This window comes from Typopeltis vanoorti, chromosome 19 (genome assembly GCF_054136105.1).
Source record: "Typopeltis vanoorti isolate ZY-2024b chromosome 19, IOZ_Tvanoo_1.0, whole genome shotgun sequence".
In the NCBI taxonomy this organism is placed as follows: domain Eukaryota; kingdom Metazoa; phylum Arthropoda; class Arachnida; order Uropygi; family Thelyphonidae; genus Typopeltis; species Typopeltis vanoorti.
Window position 1 is genome coordinate 40,598,816 of NC_143567.1, and position 11,726 is coordinate 40,610,541.

Below are 11,726 nucleotides of genomic sequence, written 5' to 3' on the forward strand. Positions count from 1 at the left end.
CGCGTTAATCAAAAAACTCTTGCCGAGTATATCAAGGGATTGCCGCAATTAATTTTTTATTCTTAGTTTCTTGTATGTTTTAACAAAATGTGCAACCCTTTTTTCTCTTATTTTTGAGGCATCAGATAAATATTCATTAAAACAAAAAAGTACAGAAGGGGGGGGGACTGAAGATATCGACGCGTTCCGTTATATTTATTATGCATTTTGTATTTAGGGCACCCAAACATGCGCGTTGGTGGAATGCTAATGATCCAATAAATCCTGCCAGATTCCTGTTAACTCATCCTTGTGAGAGTAAGATCGAAATAACCAATCGTGTATTGGAACGTACTTACTTCTTAAACTTCCTTATGATTATGACCCTGACGCATGCAAATGAACAGGAGCTTCACTGTATCATCCTAAGGTCACACCTTTCACTTGACACTATAAAAACGCCACACCTTCTTGTCTTCCCCACCTTCGAGGGATACGATCATAAACATCGCCATCATGAAGGTAAGGTAATATTATTACTGTCCCGTCTTGTATTTTAAGCTCTCCTGTTGCGTTAATTTATAGATATATACAATATTAAGAACCTTCTTATACTATTTTCTATAGAAATAAAACTAACATTAATATTACTATAAAGGATATTCTGTTAGCTCCAAGCAGGATATCCTATTAGATCTAAGCAGGGAACCTACATCTCTCAAGGGGGGAGAAGGGGGGAGACTTGTTTTTTTTTCCTACTTAAAGCATATTCAAGTCATTAGAATTTTAAACTGTTTTATGGGATTAGTAGTTTGCGAATATAACTATCTGAGATTATGATATTAGCAAAAAAACATTCAGAGAATTGACATCGTAGTAGCCCCGTTGCTCGTTTGCGGAGAAGGGCGGGTCTGGGTTCCAGTGCACGTAGGACCCTGACGATCCTTTTGGATTCAGTCTTTCTTTGGTCCTTTCTCGATATTGTCTACCCCTGGGGTCCTCGTAAAACTCTTTATCGATCAACTACCAGAATTCTCATTCTATTGATATAAGTCTATTAGAAATTATAATTTATTGAAAGAAATAACAATTATATATATATAAGCAATTATAAATTACATAAGAGAATCTATTTGCAAACCAGTCCTTATAGTCCTTATAAGGACTGGCTTAAAGGGGCGAAGCAATATTGCTTTTCATATTCCCCGTTGTCTGTAGAGGACAGTGTAAGGAGAAGGTGTTATTGAGCTATAAAGCTCTGGTCATGGCAAGAGGGTAACAGCAATAGCAGAGCCTCAGTTAGAACTTCATTGGCTACAGCATTGCCATCCATTACCCTCCAAGGGTACCAATTTTAGTCGCCTCGTATGATATGCATTAGCTACACTGGTGCTATTCTTATCCCGGCAACCACAACCTTATAAGGACTGGCTTAAAGGGGCGAAGCAAGAATGCTTTTCATCTTCCCCGTTATCTGTAGAGGACGGTGTAGGGATAAGGTGTTATGAGCTATTAAAGCTCTGATCATGACAGGAGGGTAACAGCAATAGCCGAGCCTCAGTTAGAACTTCATTGGCTACAGCATTGCCAAGCATTATCCTCCAAGGGTAATGGATTCGGCAACCGCAACCTTATCCTTATAAGGACTGGCTTAAAAGGGCGAAGCAAGAATGCTTTTCATCTTCCCCGTTATCTGTAGAGGACAGTGTAGGGATAAGGTGTTGTTGAGCTATTAAAGCTCTGATCATGGCAGGAGAGTAACAGCAATAGCCGAGCCTCAGTTAGAACTTCATTGGCTACAGCATTGCCATCCATTACCCTCCAAGGGTATTGATCACCGCATCTCACGGTCGACGCTTTCACCCTCACCCCGCAACCGCAACCTTATAGTTCTTATAAGAACTGGGCGATGGACTGAGTCCTTGACTCTTTATCCCGTCATCTGAATGAAGAAAATCTGTGTGGATGGAGTGTTATTGAGCTAAAAAGCTCTAGTCATGGCTGGGTAACGGCAATAGCCGAGCCTCAGTTAAAACTTCATTGGCTACAGCATTGCCATTTGTTACCCTGGACAACCAATTCATTCTAAACAATGATAATAATTTTTTCTACTAATAAATAAAAGGTGTTGGTATAATTTCTTAATAATTCTAAAAACTTTAGAAAAATATAATTTATAGAAATATTTTAGATAAACTTAATATTTATTATATAGTTTTTTATATAAGTTATTATTTATTTTTAAACTTATTTTTAAAACGTATTATAAATTTCACAACACACCCATTTTCTGTTTAAAGGATCACCCGATTATATGTTAAAAATTTTAAGTGAAGTTTGAAATATCCCACGCATTCTAACATTACAATTTAGACATTCATTTTTAAAAAATAGAAAGAAACTCTCTTCTATAGCGGAGATAAACATACTGTTAAGAAAGACAAACGGGAAGAAAAAAATATCCATTTTCTAACTCAAATCCTTTATATCAGAGGCTTCTATAACCGACGTTGGTTGTATAGCTACCTCTGAAAAATCATAACGTAAAATTTAAAATGACAATTTATTACTAATTTTGGACTAATTTTTGGATTAATTGGGATTTTTTTTCTAGTTGCTGATTTTGTGTGCTCTCGTCGTTGCCATCCAGGGACAGATGTTCTATGGATATCCTGGATTTTACGGCCATCTTGGCAGTAGTATCCAATTTCGTAGTCAAGACGTAAGTCTGTCATTTTCATTTGTAGTATTTTTTTTTAATAAGGAGTTTGACATCCTTACGAAATTAAAGTTACAAAATATAATGAAATTAAATCCAGGTAGAATGTAAATATTTTAAAAAAATCCATGTAGATATTAATAGAAACTAACATGTGAAAAATATCTAAAATATAATTGAAAATATCAGCAAACAATGAAAGAAATCTACATATTGAATGAACTCTTAATATGTTCACTCAATATTTTTTTTCAGACCGCGTGCTAGCACGTGGTCTGAAAAAAAAAAAGATCAATTCTATAGCAGTGACGTCAAAATACAATGACATCATTGTTTGTGTTTCATTTTTTTTACTATTTGTTTAGCCCATAGGAAACTATGCTTTTGGCTACAACGAAGGTCATGGCGTTGGGGCTTCCTTCCGTAGAGAACACGGCGATGCCTCGGGAAAGAAAGCAGGATCGTATGGCTTGAAAGACACTGATGGTCGCATGAGGATTGTCAATTACGTCGCTGATGAAGGTGGTTTCCGGGCAGATATCAAAACCAACGAAGAAGGTGTTGCTGAGAAAGATCCTGCCAATGTAGCTATCAAGAAGGGTGTGGTTGATATCGCTTCCTATCATCCTGGATTTGTCTATGGCTTCCCATATGTGATGGCATAATTGTAATAAGTTCAAACTGTTGAAAAGGAGTTCTTGTTCCGAATGTGATCTGTAGGTTGGTGTTCAGAAATAAAATGAAAAAATCATGCATGCGTTGGCATTCTCGTTAATAAAAGTTTGATATCCAAATTCGCAATTTCATCTTACAAACCAATACAGAATTTCATAGAGAAAGGAAAGTGAATCAATACAATGCAATTTTTATTAACATAAAATATTAACTATTGGAAATAACAGAAAAAAAAAAACAATTACAATTCATTTCGATTTTAATAAATTAAACGAAAAAGCATTTGTTTTGTTCAGAGTGGTTTAAAAATAATTAAAAAGTCGTATGAAATCACTGTCAAGTTTTTCTGGAGAGAAATGCATACTCCTTGAGCTGTTGATACAGAAACAAAGAATTTTTTTCTATCAATCTCTCTCTCTCTCTCTTTTTTTTTTTTTTTTGGTTATTTCTGTGTTTCGCTTAATATTATTTTATACTTAGAAAAACAATGCATTTTCTAATCATTCTCAAGATATCAATGCACATTGCAGAATAGGCTCGAACTAGTTCATGGTGTCAAATAGATATTTGAAAATAAATGAGAGTAGTTAATATGTTGACCTTTCTAATATAGGAACAAAATTTGTATTCCTACATTCTGTATCGCTATTTTTTAAGGAATGGAATTTTACAGAAGTTAGGGAAGAATATTTAGTAGTGTAAAACATGTTCACAAAACTAGAACATCATCAAGAATGGAGCGCCATTGTTGTATTACACTAATTACGAAGCTTAGTCATGTTATTATGATCATTGATCTTATTAAGCAACTTGGTGACAATGAAGAAATAAATAATAATGCTTGCAAGAATTGTAAATGTGACGGCGACTGTTTGGTTTGTTGTGAGTATATTCTGTTTTCACATGCTGATACTAAAGATGCAGTTGTCGCTATGGTACTTTACTAAAAATACAAACACCTATCCGAATAGATAATTTCACGACAAAACACCTTAACAGCTATACATCTGGCAGTTAGAAATATCCTTATATACTGTATTCAATTTCCTATTGTAATTCATTTGGGAAAAAACTGTATCGAAGAAATATGGTGGTTCCTTGAAAATTACAGAACTTAAAACAAATTCAGTTCACTATGATACTTTATTTTCTAAACAAAAATAAATCATGTCTTCTAATTCTTCCAATAGATGACTCCTGCAAGAAAAAAAAATGAGTAGATACTATTTTGTGTCGTATTATATTCAGTTAATATTTTGAATTCTTCCATTCACAATAAATCGAATGTTCATTGAATCCTCAACAAAACTGAAACGAATCTGTCATCTGCAGTAAATTGCTCCAGATATCTAATGTCTTATTTTTTTTTTTTTTCAAACTTAAGGCATTCAATATTTTTTCAAGCTTAAGGCATTCAATATATGTAGCAGTCTGTTTACTTGGCCGAAAACATTCTTGCACAAGCTAGTAACAGATGCCCGTAAATAACCTGTTTTCGCTTTGGTTTCTAGCCCTGATAGTTTTATCTTATCCCTAATAGAGTGTGCTAGTTATTTTCCTAAACATTTTCATTTATTTATATTTTAGCATTAAGATAAACGTATCCATAACTTTAGAATTATAGTTGCTATTGTCATCCCCAAACCGAACTTCTCGAAGACTCAATCAGCCTTTAAATGGATCGAGAGTACGTGCATAACTGAATAATAAATTAAATGTAATATTATGATGTTAAAAAATTAAAGGTGTGTTTTTCACTTTTATTAAATTTTATAAACTTTGAATAATTAATTATAAATTAAAATAAAAGATAAATGATTATTTATAAAAATAAATAAATAAAGTATATTTTTTTCGTATATATGTTACATGTTTCGCATACATGTTACATTTTTTAAATGTAACATGTATGATACCAGTGTCGTTTAAAATAAGCTATCATTCTAGTCAACCTTTTAAATACATATTAAAAAAATAATGGAATTAACATATTCAGATTAGCTATCTGGGGAAATGTTGCTACATTTTAAGAAGACTGTGTGTTGAAGGAAATTTTGATTTGTCATATTTTTTTTTTATTTTAAATTTCTACTCATTATTTCATCTGAAGAGAAGTGACTTAAATGAGTCGAAACGTCAAAATCTGTTATCCTACTCTTGGGTTCCAAATAAGATAACTGACAGATAAATAGTAGCTTTTCGACACTCAGAATAATATAACGGGGAATTTTGAAGACTTTCATTTACGTTGGCTTTCTTACAGAACAAGAAAAACTACAATTTATGAGAAGATTTAATTCTAATCCCTTGATCAAGGTCACGTGATATTAGAAACCGTAATAATCTGTTTACTGGTCGTCCTTTATCACATCGGCGACACCTTCGAAGAAGAAACGATGCCAAGGCCTCTTTTTACCCCACCCAAGCCTTCCTGTGAGACCAAATGATTGAGTTTCCTCCCATTCCTGCGCACAAAGCGTCAATGTTTTGGAGGGGGAGGAACACTGGGATATCTAAACCGGTTGTGGGGTCTTCAAGAGTCGCACGACAAACTATCGCATTGTCACTGCAGAGTGAAGGGTTCCATGCAGTGGTAATCAAATATTTTTTCCTGTATCACCTTTAGAAGTTTTAGAGGTTTTAGAAGTATAAAATATCTAATGAAGTATAAAAATAAAGCACAAAATACTTCGTAAACTCTCGTTAGTAGACAGATCTGATTATTTTTAGGTGTTCAGGGATAAAAAAAAAATAATCTTTGAACTATTTTTATCACCAATCGCAATTTCTAGTTTTAGGACCATCACTACCATCCATCGTTTTAATCTACAGATTGGACTATTATTATTATTATTACATGTCACTCCGAGGAATCCATGGCCTCATCGAGGAACGGCATTCCACACCATACAATCCACCGTCTAAACTGTATGATCCTTTATCTATGCATACGCCACCATCCATCATCTATACACACTGCATCTGCCGCTGACTTTTGTCTGTAAATTACGTGTGGCGGTCGATTTTTCCCCTTTCAGTCGTTTCCGACCGTAGGTGACTTTGTAGACTTGCCCACAAAGTATTCCTGGTGAGATTTTTATACGGTAGTTCACCATTGCTTCCCCCCCCCCCATTTTATCCGAGCTCGGGACAGGCTGGGACGTATTCATGACTGTAATCCGTGTGTGTTCACGGGGCAAGTTTGCGTGTTCTGGGGGACAAAAAACCCGAGTTTCCGGGTGGAAAAACCCTCTCCCTCCCGTATGAGGCCGGCTAACCGACCTTTCGTCGAAAGAGAACAGATAAGGTTCTTCTCGTCACTGACGGGAATCGAACCCAGGTCTTTCCGACCAAAGGGGGCTTCGTGTATATCGACTGAGCTACGGAGGCTCAAATTACGTGTATACTCTGTCAATTGCCTGTGCTAAATGGAACAATCGGGTTGGTTTATGGGAGCCCATATAGGAAGATTTTTTCCCGCTGTGACAAGAATCGGACCCTGGTCTTTTTCCAGCAGAAGGGTGCAATGTACCCTCGTTCTTCCAATTACTTATTATTATTATATTTTAGCAATGGGTTATTTTTCTGTTTAACACCCTTTAGCGAATACCTTCCGATATGAAAGGAATAAAAAAGGACTGTATACGTAGAATGCTATATTTTTTTAATTCAGTGTAGCTGTGATGATTTTTGTTTGAAAATGTCTACGCCCAAAATCCCTTTAGGACGGAAAGTCTTTCTTTGGGAATTTATAAGGGATCGGCTAACTCAACTTAGGCGAGTTAGCCGATCTGACAAGGGGTGGGGGGAAGCAACTTTTACCGCCTGGAAGACGAACTGAGAACAAAATAGAGATAGGAATAAAGAATCTAACATCGCAGAAATTATGCTTATAAAAGAACTTGTTTCCCCTTGACAAAGTGCCTGGAAGATTATGACAGATTTCTACTGAAACAGTGCTGCCATCTACACTACTTCAACCAGTTTGTTCAAATACAAAATGCAATATTTGCTCCTGGAATTAAAAACAAATCTTCGGATATAATACTTGACTACCATGGCATCCAACGACGTCATACGCAGTATGCCAGGTAGAAAGAAAATGATCTAAAAAGCCTTATATTGCACGCTGCTATTGCAGCCCGTAAAACTTCAAAGGCACAACCTTTCATTTAAAATAAAAAAGTGTTCCTCAATATGTCATTTAGCTTCAAATTTACGACACGAAAGACTATCCCGTACAATCTACTACCAGAAATCAATTACGGAAGCCTCTCTCTCTCTCTCTCTCTCTCTCTCTCTCTCTCTCTCTTTGAACACTAACAGAAGTTCCAATCAAATGTCAAATTCCTTTTGAGAACTTGTTGCCTAAGGCTAAACAAGTCTTCCTCTATCGTCTTCACCCTCTGAAAACCCTGGCCTACTTTCTATTGAAGGCCACGTGTGGTCAAATTTAGCGAACTGGTTTATTCAGGAAGAAATCAATCGGCCACACCCACCCAACTCTTCCAAATGAGAAGTTGTAAAGGCATACAGAGAGACAGAGAAAGAAAGAGAAAGCACACACGAGAGCGTCACTATGAAGAAAGAAAGAAGTCCACAATACAATACAGAGAGAGCTGCAGGTGACGAAAATAAATAAATAACAGAAAGAACCCGACCATTAAACTATGCATATTAGATTATAAATTCCTTATGGGGATGATATAATACGATAGGATTAAGTTTACATTCCATATTCCCAATGACCTTTACAACAGTTCAAGTTACATTGGAGGTTCCTCACATTGTCAAATTTTTCACTCCAGTGCTTATCTGTTGTGATGTTACTAGCACCTTACTACTCACTAACCAATAAACGAATTGTACTCGAAACTATCTCACAGTGTGAGAGAACATTTGATATAAATATGGGCACCCTGTAGTCTTTTCGATGTCCGTAGAAAACTACCGACATAAAACATGAAGGTAAGTGCGTTCTTCCAAGTTCTTTGCTGAATCCCCGCAGTTAGCGCAAATATACCGACATTTCATTAAGTTTAATTTATTCTTGTTTTGATTTTTATATTTCAGTGGATTTTCTTGATGTGGTGCTTTACCGTTAGCCAAGCAGCTATAGGCTTTAATAATCCATTACATCACTCAGAAATTAGCACTGATCGACAAACAGAAGAGGTAAGAACCTGAAAATCGATATTTTAGAGATAAGTTGGGAGTGTGTTGATTACGTCACATGGTGAATGTGAGACTTTCCTAGGACGTCTTGTTAGTTGGAGAATAGCATAGCAACAACAAATTGTATGACGTGTTTATATAATTTTCATTGCACAAAACGTGGTACCTATTTAGACGTATGACAGAACGTGTTTAACAATGACAAATTAGGTAATCTTCACCCATAACATTTAATTAAACTGGCAATAATCTTTTAAACTTAAGTAGAACCAGATTCTCCAGTGGAACCTTGTTCAACCAAATATAACAAAATTCTGTTATCTGTCTTATATAGATATACCCAGAAATTTATAACTTTGAATGAAATCTCATTACTGTCATGATATAATCTATCCCTATGATTCTTCGGAGAATACCTTCGGTTTTCTTACCATTCATTGAAAGCCGTAGTGTCTAAAGCTGGAAGCTGTAATCAAATAATGCCTTATATATTTCCCCATCTAAAATCTTCTGTTCATTAGCTATTTCTAAAGTCTATCGATTCAGTTTATATCTGTATAATATTTGTTCTTACATAAATTGCATGTACTTCCATTGATTCCCATTAAATTTTAAGCCTTACTTCTGTGTCCACTCTTCCAGTGTCTTAAGATCGTTTTGTAAATATCTTAGCTCATGCGAACAATTGACTCCTGTGCCCAATTTTACACCGTTAGCCAAGAGAGAACATTTAGTCCTAATATCTGAAGCAAAATGACTTACGAGTATGAATACGTAAAACAACAATACTCTGTCTATGCGAAGGAGCTATTCCCACCTTGTTATTAATCAACCAAATACAGCGAACCTCAACTACCATCACATCTAAACCAACGCCATCTACCGCCCACCACCATCACAAACATCCATGCCTACGGCTAGATTCGAATCCGCATCCTTTTGGCTTGAGAGCGGATACGCTAACCACTCGGGCAACATTATTCTTTAATCGCAGCTGAATCATTCAAATTTGTTTCATTTTTTTTTTTCATTTGTTTTCATTTATTTCATTGATTTAATTTTTTTTTTTGCTTTACAATCGAACAGTTTAGGTAATGCTAGTAGCTGCATATAGCTATCATGAGTAATATTTATTAAGTATTATACTCTTCCCATAAGTGGAGTTATCTATAATTAATAGAATATATTTATAAAATATATCATAATTAATTATACTACAATTATTACATGTTTTAAGGAGAAATTTCAAACTGAGTACTAGAATTCGGCAAAATTATTCCAACACCTTTTTATTTTAAAGTAGAAATTTATATGAAAATATGAATGTGAAATATTTATTATTATGGACCCGAATCAATCGACCGTGAGATACGATGATTGATTTTATGTGAGATGCCCATATAGGGTAACGGATGGCAATGCTGGACCAATGAAGTTTAACTGAGATTCGGCTGTTGCTGTTATCCTGGGTTAATGAGTTCGCTCTCTTAGGTTTTGCCCTAAGGGAGCAATTGAGTTACCGGGGGAAAGGGTTCTCCGGCACGGCCCGCTGAGGGGTACTTGCCGGTGAATTATTTTCTTCGGAATGAGCGGTTCTGCTCGGTACTCGAGTTGCACTGAGTAGAACCAACGCTGAGATTTGGACGGTCTTTCGCCCACGAATGAGTGGCCTAGAGATCGTCCGATATTTTTGAGATATCACCTTTACTTACACATACGGTGATTGATTTTCAATCCAATACCCTTGGAGGGTAATGGATAGCAATGCTGTAGCCAATGAAGTTCTAACTGAGGCTCGGCTATTGCTGTTACCCTCCTGCCATGATCAGAGCATTAATTAATAGCTCAATAACACCTTATCCCTACACTGTCCTCTACAGATAACGGGGAATATGAAAAGCATTCTTGCTTCACCCCTTTAAGCCAGTCCTTATAAGGATTTATTATTATGATTCAATCCAATACCCTTGGAGGGTAATGGATGGCAATGCTGTAGCTAATGAAGTTCTAACTGAGGCTCGGCTATTGCTGTTACCCTCCTGCCATGATCAGAGCTTTATTATTTATTTATTATTATGAGTTTGGAATCAATCGACCGTGAGATGTGGTGATTGATTCATTCAATCCAATACCCTTTGGAAGGGTAATGAATGGCAATGCTATAGCCAATGAAGTTCTAACTGAGGCTCGGCTATTGCTGTTACCCTCCTGCCATGATCAGAGCTTTAATTGCTCATTAACACCTTATCCACACACTGTCCTCTACAGATAACGGGGAAGATGAAAAGCATTCTTGCTTCGCCCCTTTAATCCAGTCCTTATAAGGACTATATAAGATTTATTATTATTATTTATGTATCTCTGAGAATTTAAATATGCATCCACATGAATCTGTATTATGATTAAATTTAGTAGTGTGTGACAGGAGAGGATCAATTTAAACATTAAATTACGGAATATGTCCTCCGTGTTATCAACATTGTATTAATATCACTTCGATTAAACAATGCCTTCCCTATGATACTCATTATTATGCGTGATTTCCTTCTGTCACTCAATATCTGCCATATTAAAATTTTCCCTTAATAATAACTCGCTGTTCCCTGTAACATTAAGTAACAAATCTATAAGATTATGACCCACTTGGTTAACACACTCCCACTTTCAAATGTACTGCTTTCATGTTTGTTAATAAGTAACCGCACTGTCTCGAACTCCTTCCCGAAATAGTTCAATGTATATCAATCTCATGTGAATGTCTTACCTGAAGCAATAACACGCCCCTCCTCTTCAATTAATGTATTTCGATATCAAGACCCTCTTCGCTACCCTGCCAAGAACACAAACACAATGCGACGATAGCATACCAATCACAAATTGGACGACACATTACACAAAAAACGCGGAGATAGGAAAAAGAAAAGTTAATTGAATGGAAAATCTATCTAGAAAAAATATATATATAAAAAGAGAAACCGAGTATATATGTTATATATAATTAGAGACATGTTTAAAGTAAATATATATTACGAAGTTGCTCGGAAAATTTACTATATATATATATATATGCAGTATGAGTCCCTGAATCCCTGCTAATAATAATAGAATAAGATAACAAAAATGTAACAAAATATATTAAGGAAATAACAGAAATTATTCTACAGCTTCCAAAAGATAT

The 11,726-nt window shown here is 35.6% G+C and overlaps 1 protein-coding gene across 1 annotated transcript; it reads left to right on the forward strand.

The window, feature by feature from the left end:
* Window positions 1-456: 456 nt before the first annotated feature.
* Window positions 457-3,453, forward strand: LOC150096028 (cuticle protein 14-like). Its single transcript, XM_090409371.1, has 3 exons — window positions 457-501; window positions 2,594-2,701; window positions 3,064-3,453. The coding sequence occupies exons 1-3, from the start codon at window positions 496-498 to the stop codon at window positions 3,361-3,363; spliced, it is 414 nt and encodes a 137-aa protein (XP_090265497.1). The 5' UTR covers window positions 457-495; the 3' UTR covers window positions 3,364-3,453.
* The last annotated feature ends 8,273 nt before the right edge of the window (window positions 3,454-11,726 follow it).